The sequence below is a fragment of the Branchiostoma lanceolatum genome, chromosome 5 (assembly GCF_035083965.1).
Source record: "Branchiostoma lanceolatum isolate klBraLanc5 chromosome 5, klBraLanc5.hap2, whole genome shotgun sequence".
In the NCBI taxonomy this organism is placed as follows: domain Eukaryota; kingdom Metazoa; phylum Chordata; class Leptocardii; order Amphioxiformes; family Branchiostomatidae; genus Branchiostoma; species Branchiostoma lanceolatum.
Genome location: NC_089726.1, coordinates 4392160 through 4418307, shown reverse-complemented (window position 1 = coordinate 4418307; position 26148 = coordinate 4392160). Strand labels below are relative to the sequence as shown.

Genomic DNA, 26148 nt, shown 5'->3' with positions numbered 1-26148 from the left:
TCGAATTTTTCTTTCCTCGCGCTGAAGATATTTCCTCTCTCTAGGTTTTTCATTTCTCGCGCTGAAGATATTTCCTTTCTCTAGGTTTGTCTTTCCTTGCGCTGAAGATATTTCCTCTCTCTAGATTTTTCTTTCCTCGCGCTGAAGATATTTCCTCTCTCTAGATTTTTCTTTCCTCGCGCTGAAAATATTTCCTTTCTCTAGGTTTTTTTCCTCGCGCTGAAGATATTTCCTCTCTCTAGGTTTTTCATTTCTCGCGCTGAAGATATTTCCTCTCTTTAGGTTTTTCTTCCCTCGCGCTTAAGATATTTCCTCTCTCTAGATTTTTCTTTCCTCGCGCTAAAAATATTTCCTTTCTCTAGGTTTTTTTTCCTCGCGCTGAAGATATTTCCTCTCTCTCCCAAGTTTTTCCTCTCCTTTCTTTTTGACCCCATACGGCGTGCCATACCCCCCCTCCCAACACACACACGCGCGCGTGCGCACGCACACACACACAGACACACACAAACACATACACAAACACAAATTGACACACACATACACACGCATACACACACACACATACACACACGCGCGCACGCAATGTACTTACACATACACACGCACACACATTAACTTACACACTCACATACACATGCACACACACATATATATACAGAAAACACACACACAAGCACACAAACAAAGAAAATACAAATATAACATAATATACAAAGTGCCGAACGCAATGAAGGCGTTACACATCACTTATCACCTTTCTGCTCCGGGCGTCATTTAGGAAATCCCTTGGGATCTAGGAACGCTCTTTCCCTTCTGCTAATCGGCGCAGGGCGTTCCTGTAGTTTTCCATCAGACACTTGTCGAACCAGTAAATAATTCATCACTTTCATCATTGTCTACGGAAGGCTTATTTACGCCAGCGTGCAGACTTACATAAGCATACCACGTTGTATAAGGTATCCAGTATCTATCGGAAATACTAGAGACTCAGTTCCTATTTTTCTATTCCTGTACACCAGTATCTTCGAAAGGTAAGTTGCGTAACGTAGGCAGACCATGCAATAGATAGTATCTCAATTTGCAGTTACATGTATACAGTCAGGTACTTTTGGGCGTTTTTTAAAATATATTTGCACGTTTTATTGCAATTCTGATGTGTTACTCATGTCCTTTTTTTTGTATATACCATATTTTCCTTGTAAGGTTAGACGTTAAGAAGTCCTACTGTGTGTGTGGCGGGGGCTAGGGTTCGCAGCATTCTTTGCTGTTTTTGTGATTCTGATGGAACGTTAAAAAAAACATTTATTTCTATATTTTGGGCGTTTCGAAGGCAGTTTACAAGAGCTACAATATGGGGACGTTTTGCAGCATTCTTTCTTGTTCTTATTATAATTTGATGTGACGTTGCAAAATTAGTTTTCGTCTGTGTTTTAGCTGTACGATGTGTGGTATTTGGGCGTTATTCGGCGGCGGTGAGAACGTTGCAGAGCAGTGCTCATGCGCGCAGAAGATCGCCCACCGAGGCCCCGACTGTTTCCGCCTGGAGAGCGTGCGGCACTTCGACCGGTGTGTGCTGGGGTTCCACCGCCTGTGCATCAACGACGGCGAACACGGCATGCAGCCCATGCGGATCAGGAAGTACCCGCACCTGTGGCTGTGCTGCAACGGAGAGATCTACAACCACAAGCAGGTCAGAACAAGTTTGAATTTCCTTATTTGTCGCTCCTGTACATGTACCACTGGGTCAGGGGTTCGAATCCCAACACTGTCCTTGTTGTTCTAAAACTCGATCTGTAAGTTACTGGTAAATGTTTAAAGTCCTTCATACGAGACATTTGGATTTCAGGGAGTAATAGAACAAGAAACTAGGATATGGAAAATATATATCTATGAAAATGCAGACAAACAGGTGGACAAATATCAAAACCTCCCGTGAACTAGTAGTCTCTTCCATTGACCCCATGACCAGAAGTGTCGTGTCTGATTGATGACTCAGTCGTCCTTCCACCTCTGAACTGTCCTTGCTGACGCTCAGTCTATGGCCATTGCGGTCATTTTCCGCAGTGTTCGGACAGTGTATTCAAATACCTAGTACATGCACACTAGGGCATGCACACACACACTCACACACACAAACAATACCCCCGTTTTCACTGTGGTAAAAGTTATGACTGACCCCAGGGAAAAAGGGACTATTGTTTTACGAAGGACCCAGCTACCGAGCTACCTACTAACTACAAAGAACTCCCGATTCGTAGAGGGGCTTTTGTCTTCCTTGATCCAACTTGTATTAAAGGCCTACAGACAGCTGCACACCCCATTGTGTCATATTCGGGTCTAGGTACAATTCATTTGCAAGAACAAGTCAGGCAGAAAATTGTCACACGACTCAGTTATATTTGGACGGCATAGTAAAGCAGTCATCCTCAATTGAGGTGAAGCATAATGCTTTTTTAAGTAGCTAGTGGTAGTGCAATGAGGCTTCGCCACGGCTCGCGTTTTTTTGCCGGGTAACCCCTACTCTTCTCGATAAGTGTGTTGGGTTCTTTTACGTGCAGAGGTTTGACGCTTGAGGCTTTAATGCGCCCGAAGCTCCCTCATACACGGGGCCGCTGGCTTTACGTCACCATCCGAAATGACGAATGCAATCCCTTACAACATGTCCGAACGCGGGTCCTAGGATCCACGGAATTTGATCCTGAAGCAGCGTGGTTGCGTTACCGCTTGCGCCACGGGGACATGACCGCATTCTTAAAAACTAACTGACGATCCCGTAGTGTCTTATCATTGTTGCTGTTGATAACGATATTTAGATATGTGCTAATACTTTTCGAACAACATTGTTTCATTACTTTGGCGTAGCAGTGAAAACGTATGGCGCCCTAAATCTTGAACCGTATGCAAAAACTTTAACGTGAAAGCTGACGAGGTACGAACCTTACTGTAGGCATGACCCCATTCAAAAGTGGTCGTCAAATGTTAAAAACCGCAACATTTTTTTCAGTTATTTTGTAGATTGTACCATCAACGTAAACATATTCGTTTGCCGTGCTTCTCTATGATACCCTACTATAATTCTATTCGCGTCGATGTCGATCAGCTTGTGGTCCTTAAGTATGGCATGGAAATCAATTCAATTTCAATTCAATTTTATTTATTTTACCAGGGGACATCTCAGATCTACGGATCTACTTTTCAGATGACCCTGGGCACAAACATTAAATATACAATCAGATATAAATATACAGATAACGTTACATGTACATACATATATCACAGTATTTCAACTTTAATATCCCAATCAGTTCTTAGTTACAGTCCCGCTACAGTCTGTTTGTAAACGCTGACGTAGTTGCAATGTGCCGTTGGTCCGCAGTGAGTTTGTTCCACAGTAGTGGCCCTTGGTACTGCAGGCTCCCCTTGAAGGTTTCCACGTTTGCCTTAGGGGTGTCCAGCATGTGAGGGTCGTAGCTATAGAGCTGCTTCGTGGCAGTGCGTGTCCGAGCTCAGAGCACCACAGGCGTTCGAAATACTGCTACCTTGAACCACACCGAGAATTGGCCGGGAATTGTTAACAACAATTCCGCCGAAATTACATACTAAATCAAATATAGACGTTTACTCACTCGAAATTCACTTTCTTTTTTAAATCGTTAGACCACCGTCTCCATGGCGACGACTGCTATGCGTAACTAACTCGCACTGCACGAAATGGCCTCGTTTCCCGGCGTATACGTACCGGTATTTTTCTGTATTTTTGTCGGATACTGACGGATACTGACGGATACAGGTGGATTCGTGTAAGGTATCCGACTATTTCCGCACCGGTATATGGAATATTTCCGGAAGAATCCGAAAGTAAGGTATTTTCGACGAATACGGAGCCGTACACTGCACGGAAATGCCACCGATCCTGACGGATACGAACAGGAATTTTTCTGCATTTTTGGCGGATACTGACGGATGCAGGCGGATCCAACCTGACGGATCCGACTAAATGCGCACTGGGATATGGAATATTTCCGGAGGAATCCGAAAGTAAAGTATTTTCGACGAATACGGAGCCGTACACTGTACGGAAATGCCACAGATCCTGACGGATGCGTACAGGGATTTTTCTGTATTTTTGGCGGATACTGACGGATACTGACGAAATCAACCTAACGGATCCGAAAATTTCCGCACCGGGATCGGGAATATTTCCGGAGGAATCCGAAAATGAGGTATTTTCGACGGATACGGAGCCGTACACTGTACGGAAATGCCAGAGACCCTGACGGATACGTACAGGAAGTTTTCTGTATTTTTAAAAAGAAAATTGCGGATACTGACGGATACAGGCGGACTGTGATCCGGAACCTCAGATCCGGAGGAATACAAAAATAGGAATTTTCGACGGATATGGGGCCGTACATTGCATGAAATTGCCCGAGATCCTGACAGATACGTACAGTAAGTATTTGCCACGGATACAGACTGATCCAACATACAGACTTTCTACAATCTTTGACATATTGTGACTCTGAATATGTTTGTATTTGCCACGAATATGTACAAATCAAACACACAAAGTTTGATAGAATGGTTGATTATTCATAAATACGCGTGCATACTTAATTTAACGATACCCAATACATTATTATTCAATGACAGGAAGTTTTGGGAAAGCCTGAATGTAACGTTATTTCATATTTCAACATGTATGCATTTCTAAGTTCAAAAACTATCAAATACAATACGGAAGTTCTATGTGGCTAAATAATCCATTTCGTTTAAGACAGGCCGAGGGACATCCACATACTCAAAGCACCTCTGCATATGCAGGTTAATGTCGGTAAATTGGGGTTGTGTAAGCACAATTGTTATAAAATGTATTACAATTAACAACCATCACATCATGGTGGTAATATTTACTGCCGTACGCGTATAGTGCACTTGGACCAAACATTTCTACATGTTCTACATATTCTACTAAAGTAATGAAAGCCTTATTTGTGGCCAGTTCTTCGTCTAAAAGATATCAGATACAAATAATTTAAAATACAGAGGTTGAAAATAGAAACTTCAAAGTAACATTATACTGTCTGAAAAACTCCCATGATGACACGCCACATTTTACACGTAAGTAGTATATGCCGTGGAACTGCATGTGTATAATCGTCCTCTTCCCATTCTCTGACTACATCTGAGTTCACTTCTTCCATGCACTCTAGGTAAGGTACAGGCAAGGCTGATTTCTTCTGTATCTAGCATGTTGGACTCAGCTTGGAGTTCATCTTGTGATGAACCAGTTCCTATATGATAAAACCAAATGATGAATAAATATCAATTCACATACTTAGTATTTAAGTAACATGTCACATGATTTTGACATAACTGTGATCAAGGAGGTTATATAGACTATATAACTTTCTTGCTGTGATGGGCTTCGTTTCATCACAGCAGCTAACAAAAAACAATGGACAATGGGTATCCATCATTCCTGTCTCAGCTAACATTGAAGTGTACCGATTATGGACTTAAGCCTTACCGAAGGAGCCTGAGGTACTCTGACTGAGCATCTGACAGCTGATTGCTTTGTTCCAAGCCAAGCTAAGGTCCTCACAACATGTGCTGCATAACGGGACATATGTTCTTTTTTTAGCTTCGTGATCAGTTCGGGTTTGACTGTGAAACCGAGTGTGACTGTGAGATCATCCTACACTTGTATGAGAGGGGCGGAGTGCAGTTCGCCGCAGAACAGCTAGATGGCGTATTCGCCTTCGTGCTCCTGGACACCAACCGACGACAGGTAAGACACGTGACATCGAGGGGATCCTAACGTGATGTTCATTAACGAATCGAGCTTTATTTGCAAGTTCTTGCCCGAGGGCTAATTGCAACTTGATTCAATGCATAGAAGATATACAGAGAGTGCAAGTTAACAAACAGTCACAACGTTTGATCACTCTCGAGTTTGAGTCATTCAGCTCGAAGCAAGGAATACAAATCAACAAAATACTGAGATGGAAAAGTTCCCCGAATTCCATACCTCTGCTAATTCATTGTACATGGTTGTTCATTTGTAAGAAAGTATCTATTGAGACCACGTATGACTTCTTCTTTGGTTTTCAAGGGATCGTACACACAATTAAGCATACAGTTTGATCACTTTTGAATTTTGATTCATTTAGCTCTGTTTCTTGTCGTGAAATAATCTTTGCAAGATATGTGTAACATCAAACTACATTGGATATGGGAGATTCTTTGTACACAACCAGGTATTGATATCACCTGCTAACGTTTCGATGTCTATCAGACACCTTCTTCAGAGCTTCTGACTGGAGTACTGCTTCTCACCGCTTTAAGTAGCCGATGTAGGTGGCGCTTTTGCGGTGAGAACACTGTCCCAAATATGGCTAAGTTTGTATCCCCCCTCGTCTCGGTTCATCACCGGTGTTGTCTTCCTTATCAATCCCTGGTTGTGTACAAAAACTCCCACTGACGTCTTCGGGTAAATTCAAAACAGCCAGAAAGTTTTTAAAGACTAAAGCCATGAGGGCTCTATTCAAACTTAAATCACTTCTATTTTCTGAAAGAAACATCCCAATTCAGTTAGGCATTAGCTTATTCAACAAATTTGTACGGCCCATTGTTCTGTATGGGGCAGAATTAACATGTTTTGACCAAACTTCTAAAACAGTGAAATTGATTTTATCCAAACAAATCCTGGATTCCACACCAAGAAACGTACTATCCACTCTTTTAAAGAAACTCGATTTGGATAATAGCACTCCTGCAACTATAAGAAAGAGTGTGAGTTCTGACGTCACCAACTCTTACGTGATTCATTTAAAGAAAAAATCAGATAAGGATAAATTGTTAAGACTCGCGTCTGGCCTTAAATTAGAAAATGACAACATGGCAATTGAAAATAGACATCTTCCCCTTCCGAAATCCCAGAATTTGATACCATAGATATGAGCCTCCAGAAATTTTTGCTTGGAGTAAATTCCAAATCATCAAATGACGGAATTCGTGGTGAATTGGGAACTTTCCCAATCATTATTGATGCTAAAATAAAACTTATCAAATACTGGCACCGGTTAGTAAATTTACCCGAAGACACTCTACTTCGTGAAGCATACGACGTTTTACATTCCGCTGACTCTGACTGGGTGAATCATGTAAATGACATTTTTAATTATAACGGTTTTGGGCATGCATGGACGAACCCTAGGTCATACAAAGTTGATGTGTTGACTGATCAATTACGAACCCGTTTACAAGATATATACTTACAAAAATGGCGTACTTCTATTCAAAACAATTCAAAACTTTCCATTTATTCTGTGTTGAAGAAAAGGTACGGACAAGAAAAGTACCTATCGGATATACATAATTTCGAAGTTCGAAGAGCAATCACCAAGATAAGAATATGTAGTCATAGATTAAATGTGGAAATCGGAAGATACCAAAAAATTCCCCGTGACCAGAGGTTTTGTCCATTCTGTCCAAATGAGATTGAAGATGAGCGACACTTTATCCTAGATTGTCCACGATATCATGATAAGCGCTCAAAGCTGTTCAACCTTCTTTCCGCCTGCTCAACAGAATTTGATGCATTCCATTCTATAGATAAATTCAAATACATTCTAGAAGGAGACAACCCTTACTGTGTACAAATAGGTAAATATATCAGAGAATGTTTAGATCTTAGAACTAGTAGTGTAAGTGATAGTTTAAACTCGACATGTTAAAGTATTCATATACTTGTTATACTTGTACTAAGGTGAATTATTTTGTATCCCATTGTTGTTGTTTGCATGTTTAGTTGTAGAAGACCTTACGGAAGTCGCTGTACTTTTGTTGTGTCAATAAAGATTTCATATCCTATTTTCTACCAACCTGATGAAATTATTTTCGGGATCAAACTACATTGTTATCATATCCATCTCGCTCGAAGGTGTGCTTTGCGCGGGACACGTTCGGCGTGCGTCCCCTGTTCAGTTTGAAGGAGGGGAACAACGTGTTAGCGGTGTGTTCGGAAGTCAAGGGTGAGTTGAATTCTTATCTTCATTTCTATATCATAAAGTATGGCAGTCACGACTATCTTTAACTAGTAAAAATATAATAATATTTGTCTATTCAAAGTTTCCTCCTAAGGGGCAAAAACACGCTGCTTATAGTAGATTTTGTTCTTTTGTTGTCGTTGTTATAGCTGTTCGTGCTTTATTTGTGTACTTTATTAGATCTGTTCAACCTATACATTTACGAGAAAGGGGGCTTTTACCTTAGCATTGGTACGGCATTAGTGTGCATGCGTGAACTCAATGTCCCATTTCAATGGGTATGTTGCAATGTGTACCACAAAAAGGAATATTGTAAAGTAGCATTTACTGTCGGTGCTAATCAATTGAGAGTTTTGTGTATGCTAATTATGTACCGAAAAATATTGTGTTGTGCATTTATGTTTACACCAATGATCTATACATATATTTTGGCGACGCCTTAGGGGCGTAGTCGTTAGCACGTAACATTACTTAGATATCGGACAAACCTTGACGGTTACAGATGTTTCTTTTGCATTTGGCATAAAACAGGTCTGATTGGCATGATAAAGAAACCACAAAACGGGGGTGCGAAACCCACCATCAAGGCGTTTCCCCCTGGTTGTTACGAAGTCTGCGATATGAGTGACGGAGGCAGAGCTACACCGAAGGAACATGGACGGTTCCACGCCATCGGAGACATGCCGAAGTACAACGTCATGGCCAAGCCCTCCAGTACGTAATCAAATCATTACATCAATACATTGGGAAGTATATCAAGGAATCTCTAGACGTTAGAAACTCCTCCAATGATTGTAAAATCCCATTGTCATCCCATATTGCTACACCATATTGTATAAGATATACAGAATGTTATCTATATGTACCAGTGAATGCCATACTTTGTACCTTGTACAATTGTTGTCAATAAAGTTACTTATGTCAGTGTTCATCAAGCGGATGTCTCCATAGACTGCTCCAAATTTCTCTAAAAAATTGCAACAATTTCGCTCCTTTTTTCATCAATCTTTCCGTGTGGGTAAAGTAGGGCCTAGAAAGTAGTATTAACTTTATTGGAAATCGCAGTGTTGCGACTGAATCAAAAATAATGTATCATAATTAAGGTTCCTGAAAATAAGGTTTGCAGCGATTTTGCCGTTTTGTGCCATTTCAAAATCTGGCTCCGCGCCGACCAGAGTTTGAATCTGCGACCTCTTGAGTGCAAAACAAACACTGTCACGAGACATTCTGCATTCGCTGTCAACTTTTGACTGTCTTTAATGACTACTACCTAGCGACTTCACTTCGCATTCATTTGCCAGTGACCAAAAATCAGAACCATCTGGACATGATCCGACTGCTCCTTGAGGCCGCCGTGCAGAAGAGGCTGATGTCGGAAAGGAGGGTTGGCTGTCTGCTATCAGGTAGGATACATATCATAGCCTTTGATAATCACGTAGATACCGTAATTATAGACGTTATAATAATTTGAAAAATTCATACACAATAGTTTTTATGTATATGTACTTAGAATATTGTTATAACTCGCTATGCTGTCCATGTAGAAATCCAATTGTAATGTCCTGTCTTTGACTTCAGGGCTAGTCCTTTGTAATTATAACAACAGGATAGTTGGGCAGCCCAGACTGTGCTTGCTGAACAGCCAAACCAATAGATCAATGAATATGTACAAGCTGGCACCCTCTTCTTCATTCATCCAGTTCTGGTTGCAAAGTTGCCCAATTCCCTTTCTGTTTCCATACTCCGAGTTAGTTGAGGTTGAAGTATTTAATGTCTTTGTTGACTTAGGTGGCCTGGACTCCAGTCTAATAGCAGCCTTGCTCACGAAGAACGCTGCGAAGGCCGGGATCACCTACCCCATCCAGACGTACAGCATCGGCATGGAGGGCAGTCCGGACATCGCTGCCGCTAGGAAGGTAGCACATATACCAGCTACCACAAGTCAAGTCTGTCTCTGTAGATGTCTGTTTGTGTGTATGTGCGTGTTTGTTTGTCAGTGTCAGTGTGTGTGTGTGTGTGTGTGTGTGTGTGCGCGCGTGTGCGTAAGAAAATGATGTCGTTAGAAAATGATATTCATCTTCAACACCATTTCGTCATGTTTGTAGGTTGCCAAGCACATCGGCTCGGAGCATCACGAGGTAACCATGACTCGGCGGGAGGTCCTGGGCGCCATTGACGAGATCATCTACTGTCTGGAGAGCTATGACATCCTCTCTGTCAGGGCCTCCATGGGTAAGAAACGTCTTATTTAAGCTGCCAGGTTCTTTGGCCAAGTAAAAATAAAACTGACTCCTGACCTTGCTCACGAAACCCGCGAATTAGCTGGCGGCCCTAACTCCCCTAGCTTCCAGGCTTCGAGCGCTACACGCACGCAAATCTGTTTTCTTCTAGGCAATGCCCTATCCCGGTTATAACCGGGTGCAGCACATACGGCATGTTTCTGTATCCCTGTTTAAACCGGGACTGGTAGCTTAAGGGATAAACTATAAGACTTAAAACTTATCTTAAGATACTTGAAACTGCTGAACTAGTTTAAGTTCTAATCTACACCCATGGCTACCCCACTAGTATCCCTTTTAAGATTATAATCAAGGCTGCCAAATGACATACTTCCCCATTCTCGTTCTTTTCTTGTCGCGTTGATTATCTCCCACGAAAATTCATTGGCGCGTATAGGTCATCCATGGAATCTACATGCTGTGGCCTCATGTACATGTACATCTGCCAGTAGATACGCAACGTGTCTTGCTTTAGGTATTGTAGAAGGGAGGCTGAGGAATTTTGGGATGTTTTTAAAAAAACCCTTTCTTAAGCTTTCTAAACCTTCCTCAACCTTAATTTTTTCAGGCAGTACCTTATAGCAAGGTGATAATTTATGCAAATTAGTATGATATCTTGATTACATCATCAATATTTATAAGGCCACGCCCCTTTTTAGAAAAAAAACGCTCTCCTTGGTCTGTGCTTCGATGTTCATCAATGTAACTTTGCAGGAATGTACATGATAGTAACACTTGAAGAATGACGCGTGTCAGCGCGAATATTTTGAAATATCGATTTTTGGCGATTTTTTTCTGCCTGTAGATGCGCAACGTGTCTGCCCATTATGAATAGTGCAATGTGTTGATTGAGCGTTTGATTATGTTGTTGTGTAGTATAGTGTTAGATGTTCGATTATGCTTAGTTCTTGATTATGTTCCTTTACAATTATATAGTTCGAAATGTTCAGCTAAGCTTGATGTGTTTCTGGGGTGAGAGCTAGAAAAGGCGTTACCACCTGTTCTCTCACCCCATTCACATATGTGTGTTGAATTTTGATAAACAAGCTATGTGTCTGCTTTCCCCACTAGGTAACTACCTGTTGGCCCGCTACATCAAAAGGGAGACCGACTCTGTGGTGATCTACTCTGGTGAGGGGTCAGACGAATTGACCTGGGGGTACATCAACTTCAAGAAGGTATGTAGGGCTAAACGTTTACCTTTGACAAAAAGTAGCTGTTTTCACAGATAGACGTTTTGTGCCAGATTAAACGGCGGAAAACCCCCGGAAGCAACCATAGACAAATGAACAGATAGGATAACAATAGGTCCGTCATCGATTTGAAAAATTAAAACCATTTCACCTCCAGGCCCCAACCCTTGAAGCTGCCGACGCGGAGGGGCGAAGGCTGCTGGAGGAACTGTACCTGTATGATGTGCTGCGATCTGACAGGAACACTGCGGCTCATGGGTAAGAAAGTCTTTTTCACAAAAAGAGAAGCTTGTATATCATTTGATATTGATGATATTTCCTGTTTAGGCCGGATCCAATTCTATGGTGTTCAATAGATAATTTAGAATGAATAGTAAATTATACGCGTTATTTTGGTCTTTTGCCGGCGTCATTTCCATAGGATGGAGACTCTTCGACAACCTGTGAGCGACCAAAAATCGTTTGTCATTGAAAGAGCACGTAGAGATTGTCAGAAGAGATCATTAAACATCCACTAAAAAATGTTAATGAACGGTTTCCCAGCAGCGTTGCCTGTTTGGGCTAACCGTGTCCACAGATTCCAACTGCGCCTGTCCAGGGCAAATGTGCAGCCGCCTGACTTGTAGACAGTTCTCGCCACGGCCATGCTTGTTACGTGTCTAGACGTGTTTTGTTAATCTCTCAGGAGCTTTCAACTTTGACATATTACCCACAATTCATTACACTGTTCATGCGCAGTGGGACCGTTGAAGACCATCCTCACAGCTTGTGAATGAACCGTTCCCGTCGAACACCATATCGAACACATAGAACCACCTGTTCTATTTCGAACACCTCCGAATAATTCAACTTTGTCTATCCACAGCTTGGAGGTCCGCGTCCCGTTCCTGGATCACGCCTTCACCAGCTACTACCTGTCCCTGGCCCCGGAGCTGCGCAGATCGCGGGGCGGAGTGGAGAAGTTCCTCCTGCGGGAGGCGTTCAGCGGGACGGGCCTGCTGCCCGAGGACATTCTGTGGCGCCCGAAGGAAGGGTTCAGCGACGGGACGTCTCCAGCAGACAACCCGCTACATCTGTTGATCCGGGATTTTGTGCAGAACAAGGTAACTACGTTTCCTACATGGGCAAATAGTAGTAAGCAACCTCTACAACCGACTACAAATATCCGGAAACACAGACGAACACACACACACAAAACACACACATACAATAACAAGACGATATCATGTTTAGAAAAAAAAATCCGGACGTAATGCTGCAGTACCAAAGTCGCACACCAGGGGGTCGAAAATCGACCTCGACCTTTGTCATCCCAACACCTATAGATATACTAAACCCATCGAGAGGTTCTTAAGAATGCCGACTACAAATATCCGGAAACATAGACACACAGGCACAGACACACACGCACACACACAAACAACATGTAACAATACCTCTATTTTCGTAAAGGTATTAATATGTAACGATCTCCCAAAATCATTTCTGTCTCTATAACACGCACAGGTTACAGATGAGATGATGGAAAACGCAACTAAGAGGTTCTCAGTTAACCCTCCTCAGTCCAAGGAGGTCTACTACTACCGTCAGGTGTTTGAGAGGCACTACCCCGGCAGGGCGGACCTCATACCCGCCTACTGGTCACCCAAGTGGACCGGGAGCAAAGATCCCTGCGCTAGAACCTACGCTAACTACAAGAATAACGACATTTAAGCTTGTTTGTGTGGGTGAACATAATTGTAATTGTAGCAGAGCTTACCATTTACTTCTGAAGGTCAGACCCAAAAAAAATTTCGTCATCTATTTATCAGACTAATTGTTAAAATCCACATATCAAATACTTTTAAGTCATTTCATTCAAGTAAGCAAGGTACTTATATACACATGTAGAATTGAATATTTATAACTTTTTCGTGCAAAACAAAAGTGTCAATATCATCGTACAGACGTACAAAGTTGGTGTTCAATGACTTATAGAAAAATGATCTATAGTCGATCTGATCAGTAGATTCTGTCTTATCAACTTTTACAAAAGACAATAGCATTGCACAGCCGTACAATCTAGGAAAGAAATAACTTTAACTCAAACTTACTCTGCGACCCATCCTGTTTGAGCGTATGCAAAAAACTCGATCTCAATTACAATGTGGTCGTTACTATTGTACAGACTTACAATTAAGGGTTAATGACCCGCCCCGAGGTGTATATGGTGTCATAACGCCTGGTCATGTGCTAGAACCACCGAATAATATATATAAAAAATATATATAGCACATGACCAGGCGTTATGACACCATATACACCGAGGAACAAGCGGGTCATTAACGTTATTATCACATAGCCTATCTAAACTGACCCATATAAGAGAGACAAATTTCTGTATAATACATAGATTCTTTATTTAATACTATACATGTAAAATCAATCCATTGTACATATGATCTTCATATAATCCAATGTAAACAAGCAGTGACTTGTCTTCGAGCCCACACGGTTATAAATTGACGGGTTGTTAGACGCCTAGGTGTGGTAAGAATCGTGCATGTTTTAATACCTTCCCTTTGCTTGTAGTTTCCCTGGATAATTATTGCTCAAGCCGGAAAGAAATCCCACAGAAGTTTACACATATCGAGCCGAGATCACTGTAGGTACAAACCTGTAAGAATTTGGGCGATTTTGACCGTAATTCTTTCGATGCCAACACATCGGTTTGGGGAAGTTATGTGTTCGCCCTGGGGAGGGGGGCGTTTGTTTTGAACAAGGCGACATCACTTTGCCGGCAATAATTTAATTTTCGCAAGGTAAAACCCCTCAGAAACGTGAACATACCGGCCTGGGGTCCTCTTGGGTAGAAACGTAGGAGGTTTCATGGGCGATTTCTTTGTCTGCCAAGATTTGCTACTTCGGGAAATACAATGTGATGAGTGGGGAGGGGACTCTGTGTGCCCGCTGCTTCTTGTTGGTCACACTCGTCAGCTTCCTTGCCTCTGAACTGCTGAAGCATGTTCCTGGGCGTCTTCCCCAACTTCCCATGACCCGAAAACTGACTCTAAGTCGGCGTCTGTCCGTTCCTCAACGTAAAACTGTGGGACGGGTGATGATGCCCGACAAATTTGCAACAACTATCGTTTGCGGACGGTTCCACTCTCTCGGTAGGGGTGTGAAAATTTTGTTTTTAGTCCTTTCGTTTAAATTTCACTTGAATTGAAATTTGTTCATTTTTATCACGTATTCTAAGAAGATTTCTTCTAAACAAGGGTAAGAAAAAGATTCATCAAAAAGACACCCCCCTCTACAAAATGGAATAAGTGGTGTGTTATGACCCAGGTGTGTTATGGCCCCATAACACATGGGCAATGGAGGTTTCTGATTGGTCGACGCCATCTAGCTATGTGATAATAGGGGTTAATGACCCGCCCCGAGGTGTATATGGTGTCATAACGCCTGCAGCGTAAAATATTGATAAAGTGGCATCAAATAATGCGCAATAGTTACCAAAAGATAGGTTTTAAGTTCGCGGTGAAACGTCGCGAACATAAAACCACCGCGAACATTTCTGCATTTACAGTATAATGCCCCGGAGCTAATGGGCCCCAATATAGTTCAAGGAACTGACTAGAAGGACACCCCCCCCCTCTATTAACCCAGATCAAAGACCAGAACGTTGAAGGTCATCCAGTGTCGACGACTGCTTTTCCTCGCTGACAAGCCGGAATAGAAGTAGGTTCTGAAATTATTGCTTTTCTTTCTTAAATCGAGGATGGATAGACATACAGAATGGAAAGTTGTCTATGGATTTGTTTGATGCGGAAGATTTGTTGTTCATAAGGCGTTAGCTGTACAGATTTGCAATTTCTAACAAAATCTGTACTAAAATGGCTCTACAGGTCCTCTGAATAAATTTTTCCCCTATTTTGGGCAATTTCTACCTTTTTTTTTCAGTCCTGGTGTGTTCCGCCGAAAGGTGGTTATACCGCTTGACCAATTCAAAGTCATATTCTGTGTGTTTTTTTCTCTTTACATTGTCCTTTCCAAAGGTAAATCATTCCATACGTCGAACGACGGCCCTCATAGTAGGCCGTATTGATTTACGTTTTTCAAGGATAAATGACCTTGAAAGAAAGAACGGAAACGATTATGGTTCTCTGTTCCGGTCAAAACTCAAATACGTCGTATTTCAGCCAACCACGACGTATTTTCATCCGGCAGCCAAAATACCTTAAACAAGACGTAGACGTAATAAACTAACTTTTTTAGCCAAACTACGATCTTGCAGAAATGTCCATGCCTTGCCCTGGTAATGCAATGTGTGATCATTTTAGTAGAGAGACAGAAACAAGACAGTTTGATTTCTTGGTTCCTTTAAGAAGGATGGGTTTGTCTTTCGGTGTGTTTGTGTATGTGTCTGTCCGTGTTTCTGCAAAACCTTACGAGATCTAGATAAGTTTTCATGATATTTCAAATTGATATGTGGATAAATGTTGGGGAAACGAAGGTCAGTTTCCCTGGACTGTTACATAGAAAAGAAATGCTAAAAATTGAAGTGTCTTAGTTTCGGGCATACCCAACTGAAATGGAATAAGAAGTTAGCGATTGTTAGCTAATGTTTCTACATACATTAAAAGGGCAACACAATTCCCATGGAGCCCTCATACTCCCATCCCCATGTTAAGGGAGAACACCAACACAGAATGTCTTTGTTCTTCTAGTCTTTCATGTCGAAGGACCGGACCAAAAAGTTTAGGTACCTGTCCTGCGTCTACAACATTTGCAGAGTAACTGGAGAACCAAGAATTGAAATACTGAGATCGATCACCACAGAAAAAGATCCTAGTTATTTTACAGAGAATTCCGATGTAAAACAAGAGGAGCCATTGTCTCCCTTCGCCCGTGTCAACAACTTTATTCTCTGATTTGAGAAATACAAAAACTCATCTCTTGTTCATGCATCCCATGGAGACAAAAATATTAATTTCTGCACACTCAGCCGAGTAGATATTTTCAAACCATCACTGTCTGTAGATTTGAGGTAAACTATGGAGTGAATAAAGCTCTGAATTGGTAACAATTAGGAAATGTTGGCTACATGTCAGTCGAAACAATAGATAAATAACAATAGATGGACCATTTGATATCACTGAAACAATTTGAACGCTACGTAAATTTAGCACAGGACTGTATATCAAAATGAACTCTAGTGGCCACCATATTCGGAATGGAGAACACAGCATTAGAAAAGTATTGTGGGGGGGGGGGGGGCTTACATTTAAGTTAGCGTGGTTTTATTTCGCGGTAGGGAAAAATGGAGTGTTCGCGGTGGTCCTAACTTCGAGTTTGACACAATAGTAGCGCTACAGTCAGAGGTGGGCAAAATGTTTCGCGGTAGTTTTAATTTCGCGCTGAAGAGCTCACGGCGAAAACAGCAAACTTAAAACCGACCTGAACATTTCTACATCTACAGTTTTTCCTTGGTCTTATCATAGTCAAGGTGGCAACATAAGACTGACATGGACTATTTTGAAAATCTGATAAGAAGATGTTGCTACAAGGAAAATTAATTAAGTTGATTAGATAAGGACAAATCTTGGAGACGACTGAATCCTATGTGCGTCAGGGTCTAGACAGAAACTGAGACGTCATGGGGGGGGGGGGGACTCCACAGACTGCCATGGTAGGTTTGTAACTCGACTCACACCACCCCCACCTTGGCCCAATTTGACCGCTGATTCACCTTATTGCCTCTCACGTTACTTTCTGTATGTAAATGAGATGGCATTAAGACACGTCGGGTCTAACCCCAGAGGTTACCAGGACTACCTCACTGCCTTTGAAATACGAACTTGGTGCATGAACAGTAATATATCAAGCAGACGTTCTTTTGAACTTGAGATATCGCTTCAACCAAGCGTGGCGGTGTCGATAACAGTGGTCTATTTTTAGGTTACACGTTAACAATTGTGTGTTTAGTCTTGTGTCGGTGGGAAGGTAGTGGGACTTTCAGGACTAGGCTTGGAACAACAAGTGTACTCTTTGGTCAACAGACATGACCTGCAATTGTTGTTTGTATATGTGATAAACCTCTAAATTTGTTGTCATCATACCCAATGATATAAAAAGGCCAAGAAAATGTAAAGTATTCTTGAAAGCTGTCGACGCATTTATGTTAACTCCGACATGGATAACTAAAATTGCCTGAAAGACTTCACTTCTGTACATTTTTCCTCAGAGGGCCTGCAACGATTGGCTGAGCTGATGCATTTGGTATGGCATGTCAGATCAGGTGTCCAAGCGCCAGGTTTAACACGTTACCAGGACTACATCAATCTCCATGATTATGGCCTCAGTGCGTTAGCAGATAGCAAACAGTTCTGTTGAACTTCACTTTCCCGACATCGCTTGGCCGTCGCATGGTGATATCAGGTTAACTTAACTTTGTTGTCATCATACCTTTTGACGTACAAAGGGTTACAGGGCATTCTTGAGAGGTATCGACGCACTTATGTTAGCTCCGACTGGGATCACAACAGTTGCTTGAAAAACAGGAACCGTACACGCTGTTTTTAAGGTTTGTGTCTTAAGAGTTCATCACTAAGCATTGAATTAATGCATGGTCTGTTCAAGAAGCGATAATTGTAGATTTTGATCTTACAATTTCCTTGCCTCTTGCCAGGAATTTCGTGTTTCTATCAACGTTTCATCTGGGTCCATAACATGTACACGATAGATGTTCTCTGCGGACATGTTGGGACATACGTGGTTTCAATAGGTTTCGGTGGATTTCTTGAATGCAGGCGCAACGTGTCCTTTAAGGGGAAGGCAATAAAGTCATGGTCAGAATTAAGTTACCTTACTGTCTGCAGTGGATCCGAAGTGAGATCTAGTAGTCGCGATTGGGATATGGGGGGCGTTGGGGGCGTTTTACCTGTTTTGTTTCACTGTAGCCGATAGACCCCTGGTTTCCGTTTTTCCATAAGCCGGCCAATTCTAGACGCAGTAGATATACAGCTGTTACCAATATTAAGAGTGTTTAGAAGCACGGACGAGACAAAACGATCTTGAGCTACATGATGTCAATCTGTCGTCGCCATCTTGAGCACGCTCGTCTTTAGTATCGATGTTTGCGGTTTATTTTGTTCCTTTAATTTAGATAACAGCTACAGCAGAAGCAAGGTGGAGAGCTCATATTGCCGGACAGACATGAACGACATGGAAAGGGTCAGTTGTCGCAATCATTTGTATTGCAATTAATAAGAGCTATTCTGCTAAAAGGCAAAAATATATGACAATAGTCCAAATGTCTCATACCTCGGTGAACTATATAGAGTTTTATTGATTTCTTATTTCATTGTATTTCCGTAACTATCTAATAATGTGCAAAAAGCCTTGAAAAGAGATTATAGCATTAACCATCTGTTATGCAGAGTACGCCCTCATTTGCCTAATTGTTGCCTAATCGATTTTAAAGACGGTCATCTTCCAAAGACGAATCCACACACCGAATATCATAACAATCAGCCAGCCGTTCATGAATTATACTGACCACAAATATCCGGAAACACAAACAAACAGACAAACAAACAAACAAACACAAACACACACACACAGAAGACACACACACACACAAAAAACACGCACTCACACACACAGACAAATAACCCTAAAACAAAAACCCACATTTTTATGGATGTATTGTTAGAAGGCTACGCTGCGGTACCAAATAAAGTCATTGGAAGGTACCAAACCTTCACCTTTGTTTTACTCAACGCCTTTAACCCTCATCCGACCGTATGGGGTCCGTTTGGACCCCAGGCATGTTTGAATGTGTGCCATATCAATATTTTTCATCAGAGAAAAAAATCATTCAATGAGTTCGTTTATGTACATGTCTTACAACTCCTGAGGAATTTTCACCGGGATTGGCCAATTTTTGCGGAAGGTATTCTCTAAAGTGTGCGTGTTGTCCGCTGGGGTCCAAACGGACCCCAGATGATTTCGCATTGTTTATTACGTAATTTGAAAGAAATTCCTCATAAAATCCAAACGGTATAATACATCCTCACCAAATTTGCATGGAGTGATGTTCACGTGAAGTTTCATAATTTCTGTAAATTTGGTGACGTTATGACGTAATATGACGTATTTATGACGTCATTGATGTGATTTTATAGGCTAAATAGGAAAGTCCCGTAATATCGAAAGGTATTAAACAAAATAGAGTGTATTTTAGATTTTAAGGTATGACAAGGTATACAATGTCAATGGCGATTACGTTGACGTCAAAATGACGTCATAGAATGACGTCATGTGTTGTTAGCGATCCCGGGGAACCTCCATCTTGGATCGGCCATTTTGAAATCTTAAAATACTTTTTTTTTCCATTTATGACCCCAAATCACAAAAGAAAGTGACTGGAAACATTAATCTGAATGTTTCTGGTTAAGAAAATACCAGGTAGTGACGAATTTGAAGGCAAAAAGCTTGTTTATACCTAAAATAATCGTCTTGTCCGCCATGTTGGATTTTGAGCGATTACGTCTTCAAATTAGCATAAATTATGAATGATAAATCATGAAAGTTACATCTAATTACATATGATGTTATACATGTTGGAAAACTAGTGTGGTTGAGCAAGAAAACCTGAGAAATATCATTGTTCTTGAAAAATTAGTGACTTTTTGTAAAAAATGCCTGTCAGAAACCCGTTGCCATGGCAACAGGAAAATGATAAACTTGAACTATTATCATGAAATTGTTGCCAACTAAATTTTAGGAAAAGTCACCAAGTTTGGTAGTGCTAGCATACGTCGTTTGGCAGTTATACGATGCCAAAGTTGGCGCCTGCACTTTTAGTCCCCCCAGTCTAGATATATGGTTAAAGGAAAATGCGGTTCTCCTCATTTTCTGCATAAATTATGATAATGAGCATTAATCATCAACACCAAAACTTTTCAAAATATTCTACATAGACTAATGAAACAGGATGTGCACAATAGCTACAATAAGATCCACCAGAAATATATTTAGGGGGCAAAGCAAAATGGGGTCCGTTTGGACCCCATACGGCCAGATTCGTCGCAAAAATGTGTCGGTCGGATGAGGGTTAAATTAAACATTCTTACAATCTATTCAGAGCTTCTTGAGTTATGCTGGTACAAGTATGCGGAAACACAGGCATGCACCCAGACAGACACTCTTCAAACAGTGCCTTTCTTACACGCAAGTAACAACATTATCTTTCTATATCGCAGGAATTGTGTGTTGCTGCGGAGCATGGCTTCATAGAGAGATTACAGCAGCTTTTGAATGAAGGCACTAACCTTGATGCTTCTGGCAAAAACGTTGGTGAACCATTCTTTTTTTAATGAAAAATTTTACCGTAATTTCAATTATCATTTAAAATTTCTTAACAATGTATGCGTAGGGAGAATGAAATCATCGTATTTACGCAAAGTACACCTAAATTGTACCTAGCCATATTTGACATATTTGTGCAGTTAAGTCCTGACATTGATGCTACGTACAGGCTTCTTAAGTAGGTAGTACACGGTACAGTATGTTGGGTACCATGGATGGTTGTTTTGATCTCGCAAAGTGATATACATTAATAAGGAGATTTCTGCTCTATTGCATATTTTCAGCACGCAACTCCGCTTCATTGGGTAGCAGGAAATGGGCAGACGGGAGCGGCACAACTGTTACTGTCAGCCGGGGCCGATCCAAACAAAAGGGACTGGCAGGTACTTCAGCATCCTCTCATGCCATATCTGCCGCTTGTTTGTATCAAACAAGAGTTCCGAGACCTCAAAATATCCATGAAATATTTGACTTAAACATTTACATATATAATATATGCCCAGATATGTAAACCTTTAACTAACGAGCACGTGTCACAAGTATGGAAATCCTTTACCAATTGCATGGATTATGGTACTGTTGCATTGATTAATATCTATGCAACAGTACCATAGTAGGTCGATATTTGCATAATGCGCATCTAGTAAATGTTCCACTTACCATAAATCACAAAAGTCACATGTATCAAAGTTAGATTTTGGAAAACATTGGAATTAGAGGATTTCCTCATTAATCATGCAAATCAACTTCCATATCATTGTGTACTTCTATGTCTAAGCTACCTGCATGCTAAATATCGTGGAAATCTTCTTCAGTTATCCTTAAGCTTTTTGAAAAATAAAACTGTCCCTGTATTTTTGGCACAAACATTCACCATTTCATCCTGGCCTGAAAAGCTACCAACTACAATAAATCGAAACCCTAGGACAAAGGAAACATAACCGGCAGCTCTGATGCCCAAAACACTTATAGAGGTGACCGCCGTCAACCAGCCAATCGCATGTCTGCATTCAGTCGAGAGGCAACGTGATTGGCTGATTTTTTTTGTAATCGATTGGAAGGGGGGGGGGGCGAACATTAGCCCGGCACACCAGGGAGGTTGCTTAAAATAAATACAAGCGGAGGGCTTTGTTTATTTCTTTATTGAAATTCACCACACATGTGGAATGGATGGGAGAACAGGCTATGATGCCTTTTCCAGCTCTCACCCCACAGAGGTACATCCAACATCAGATATAATGAACATTTTGAAATATACACTTTAAATATAAAATAACCTAATCAATAACTAAGCGTAATCAAACATATTACTATTTACTAACACAACAACATAGTTAACGGCTAAAATGAACATATTGCACTATTTCAGAGTGGCACTACTAGCAAACTACCGAGGTCTTAAGGCCAGACACGTAGCACATCTATACCTACAGGCAGATGTCCATGTACAGAGATTTTCAGTTGCGAAATGATCTCTGAACCTGTCTGATAGCGACCTGACAAGACAAAAGTTCAGACTGCTGTGAGGCCAACGACCCCATGTCTCGAACTGAGGGCTTGATGAGACAGGATCGTACTTCCTAGTGCTCGACCTTACAGTCATACACTTACGAAAAAACAAGACGACGTTATGAAACGTTTTCCATTCATCTTGATAACCTTATTGTTGTTGTGATCTGTATTTATTTCAGGGCTTCTCACCCCTCCACTACGCAGCTCACAAAGATTGTGCAGAAGTTGTGCAGAAATTGCTGATAGCTGGAGCGGATCAAAACGCTCGAGATAGCAGCGTAAGTATGTAAGATGAAAATCGAGATGTGTGTCAGCACTAATAACCACATATTGCTACCTTTATTGCAATATAAATGTTATACAAGGATTCCAACTTGAAAGCATATCGGGTTCCACATTTTTAAAAAGTTTTATGGAAGAATCATTCGACTGGATTCTGAACTGTTTCTAGAATTCTATTACTACAACATTGACCAAGTATGTACGTATTCTGATGAGGACCAGAATTTCCGATGTGCGTGACCAGACGGTCTTTCATAATGTACGTATTGATACAAGTAAGCTAAGGTTATACTTTTATTGTTTACGTGAGATCATGATGAGACTCTCTTGCTCACCACTGTCTACCTCTGGAAGGGCAAGCTTTAGTTTGTTAAAGGCATTTCTTGTTTCTCATGTGAAATAATGATATTCATAATTAGCCCAACTTGAATCATGTAAAACCTAAGATAGACATTTTGTTGTAGTGAATAGTTTTATTCCATACGTAGGTCTTGTTCTATGTTAACTGTGGTTGCCATACTTTGTACCTGCTACAATAGTCATGCAATAAAGTTCTTCTTCTTCTGTACAGGGCATCACGCCAATTCATTCGGCTTCCTACAGCGGCCATGCTAAATCCGTGCAAGTTTTAATCGAAGGCGGTGCGAATCCAAACGAGCAGGACCTGCAGGTACGTAGAACTTAAAATATGTTGATGGAAACTTTAAAATTCATTCACCAAGAAAATGTCGTGTTATCACACTAAAAGGGGGGATCGATATAGCAAAAAAAGCAAATCCGTAGCTTTTACAAACTGAGGCGTCGCCGAGAGAGTGCGCTAACAGAGACATCGAAACATGTAACATTTCCTGATCAGATCGTCTACACTATCAGCATTGAGGGCAAGAGTCAGACTGACAGTATAAAGGGGCTGGCTAATGCCATTGCCTAAAAATATATCATCACAATTGGATACATCCTTACCCCCTACGTACGAGTAGCGGGCAAATGTGACCGTAGCAAAAGGCGGTTTGATTTTGTTTTATTCTATTTCTTTTTTCATACAGGGAAACACGGCCCTGCATAACGCTGCTACTTACGGTCATTCTGATTGTGTGAAACGACTTCTAGTTGCCGGAGCCGACGACACTATTCAAAACAAGGTAAAAGGTTAGGGCACTGTCATACTTGTGCGTATATTCAAGTGCGCATGAGTTCCGCTGTAAAATGTTTTGGGTTTAAGTAAATTTTGCGTTGAGGAAGTTGTTTTCTACTTTAACCCACCGTTGAGCAGTCTAGTTATGAAACCAAAGAAATTACTTTTTCGGCTGCAAACTTAACCTAAACCAAAATCATGTTAATACGCAACTTTTGCGGGCTTGTATATACGTACATTTGTGACAGGGGCTTTAGACTTTAGACGGCTATCGCACAACAGATGTGACCTCCCTTCGACATCGTTATACGTCGAAAGTATGACTGTTATGTGTTTCTCATCTAAACTTAATTTATCGATGTTAGGTGTCTACTTTTATTTCTTGTTAACTATTGAATACATAATCTAAAACCAAATGACAGATGTAATCTCATCTCTCAGCATATGAGGTAGAGGCAAAAAGAAAGCAAGTTTTGCATTCACAGTATAGTAGGTTGAACATTATACAATCAATTGTGATTTTGAGTTGTCGGGTGTTATTGTGTAGATTGTGAACAAACGCACCAACAGCTGCAGGAATTACTATTTTTAAATCTCAGTTCGCACATATATGCTTACAGCAACGACTTTATGTCTCGGTCACTTTTCCAAAATTAGTGTCCGTCGGGTAGTTGACGGGTAGTGAAGTAACACTTTACAACCCAGCATAGCCAGTGGAGCTCCGTTCAGAAGTAAAAAGGGGGCTCCGTCTCTGAGGTGTCGCCAAAAAAAAAAACGATTAAAACAACCCGACAACTACGTTCCCGGTTGGTGCATCGGTTTGGAAATTTAACAGTTGAAAAGACCCCCACCCCGCGCTTAAGAGGGCGACTGGGCTGGATCGGCTACTTAAAACAACCTACGAACCCCTTGGAAATACTGTAACTGCATTTAAGTTCGCGCGGTTCTTATTTTGCGCTATGGCGATAATGAAGCGTTCGCGGTAGTTTTAAGTTCGCGGCAGCGATATACTAGTAGTCACGTACTACTACAGTATTGGACAAAAATGTTCGCGGAGAAACGATCGCCGCAAAAACCGCGAACACAAAATCACCGCGAACATTTCTGCATTTACAGTATGATAGGCATCACAAAAGCATGATAGGCATCACGAAGAGTCCCCTTTTTATCCACAGGGCGGTAAGACAGCAGAAGAAGTAGTCGGAGAGCTTTCAGGATGTCGAAAGCCAGTTTCAGTTGAAGAACGAGAGGCCGTGCTGAAAGCGTTCCGAGAATATCAAGTAAGATCAACAAAATAGTCATCTAGAGTGTTGAATGAAATGCTCTGTACATCAAATGAGGTTAATTTATTCTGACGTCATCATCCTTATTTGTAAAGATCATTTTTTTCTGAACAAAATAGTCATCTAGCTAGAATGTTGAATGAAGTGCTCTCTGTTCATCAAATGAGATTTATTCTGACGTTTTCATACTTTTTTGTATAGATAATTTTTTTCTAATTGCAACACTAATGTTCCCTGCAGGGTAAGGCAAAGCTGTGGTGCGGAAGATTTAAAAAAATCTGAAATGTCGGTAAGCCATTTAAAAGCTTATTACGTCGTGCAAGAACCCTGCATCACTAATATCTGTGCAACTATATTCGTGTGCGTACATGCGTGTGTGCGTACATGCGTGTGTGTGTGCGTGCGTGTGTGTTGTGTGTGTGTGCATGTGAGTTCGCGTGTGTGCGTGTGTATCTGTGTGTATGTACATGCGTGTGCTTGCAATTGTGTGTGTGTGTGTTTGTGTGTATGTACGTATCTGCTTGTATTTTATGTATTTGTGCAAATATGTGAGAATGTATGTGTGTTTTATTTGTGTGTGTGCGTGTTTGTGTGTGTGTATGTATGTTTGTGTGTGTGTGTGTGTGTGTGTGTGTGTGTGTATGTTTGTGTTTGTGTGTGTGTGTGTGTGTGTGTGTGTGTGTGTGTGTGCGTGTGTGTGTGTGTGTGTTTGCAGGCATTTTGTGTCAGCTCTCATTACAACATCCATTTGTAATGGGCAGAACAGGCACAGTGTGTCTTTAAATTGAGAGTGGCTGTGCTAGATATGTTAACAAACTATAGACTGCTGTAATTTACTCAATTTATCTACCCGCCCTCCTCACATCATTGTGTTCTTTCTTTAGTATGCCTGAAATGGCAGTGCAGAAGACGTATAAGGCATCTAATAGGACCAGAGAGGTTGCAACATATCAAGTCACTTCCTTTCCCAAAACAGCTGATCGGCTATCTCCTTTTCGACAACTAGTTCTGCACTGTGACTTCAAGACCCCGGTACATTACATCTCCATATGCATACGT

General features: G+C 41.2%; 2 protein-coding genes across 3 annotated transcripts; both read left to right on the top strand.

Moving 5' to 3' along the window:
- Positions 1-910: 910 nt before the first annotated feature.
- Positions 911-13615, top strand: LOC136434520 (asparagine synthetase [glutamine-hydrolyzing]-like). Of its 2 annotated transcripts, none has more exons than XM_066427378.1 (12): positions 911-1031; positions 1435-1690; positions 5645-5791; positions 7946-8036; positions 8583-8765; positions 9353-9454; positions 9840-9967; positions 10157-10283; positions 11402-11508; positions 11681-11781; positions 12389-12626; positions 13030-13615. In XM_066427378.1, the coding sequence occupies exons 2-12, from the start codon at positions 1442-1444 to the stop codon at positions 13234-13236; spliced, it is 1680 nt and encodes a 559-aa protein (XP_066283475.1). In that variant the 5' UTR covers positions 911-1031; positions 1435-1441; the 3' UTR covers positions 13237-13615. The 2 variants fall into 2 exon arrangements, with proteins under 2 accessions (XP_066283475.1, XP_066283474.1); XM_066427377.1 differs by having other exon boundaries at positions 9326-9454.
- A 180-nt stretch (positions 13616-13795) lies between these two features.
- LOC136434535 (26S proteasome non-ATPase regulatory subunit 10-like) lies at positions 13796-25448 on the top strand. Its single transcript, XM_066427403.1, has 9 exons — positions 13796-15243; positions 18671-18738; positions 20772-20861; positions 21162-21260; positions 22569-22667; positions 23243-23341; positions 23718-23813; positions 24982-25086; positions 25330-25448. Exons 2-9 carry the CDS (start codon positions 18721-18723, stop codon positions 25369-25371), a joined length of 648 nt encoding a protein of 215 aa, XP_066283500.1. The 5' UTR covers positions 13796-15243; positions 18671-18720; the 3' UTR covers positions 25372-25448.
- The last annotated feature ends 700 nt before the right edge of the window (positions 25449-26148 follow it).

Bases quoted from the DNA above. Each gene is read 5' to 3' on its own strand.
- LOC136434520 (XM_066427377.1), top strand. From the start codon at position 1,442: ATGTGTGGTATTTGGGCGTTATTCGGCGGCGGTGAGAACGTTGCAGAG. The intron at 11,509-11,680 runs GTATGTAGGGCT...TTTCACCTCCAG, and splicing joins GGTACATCAACTTCAAGAAG to GCCCCAACCCTTGAAGCTGC. The intron at 11,782-12,388 runs GTAAGAAAGTCT...GTCTATCCACAG, and splicing joins AGGAACACTGCGGCTCATGG to CTTGGAGGTCCGCGTCCCGT.
- LOC136434535 (XM_066427403.1), top strand. The intron at 23,814-24,981 runs GTAAAAGGTTAG...TTTTATCCACAG, and splicing joins ACGACACTATTCAAAACAAG to GGCGGTAAGACAGCAGAAGA. The intron at 25,087-25,329 runs GTAAGATCAACA...TGTTCCCTGCAG, and splicing joins AAGCGTTCCGAGAATATCAA to GGTAAGGCAAAGCTGTGGTG.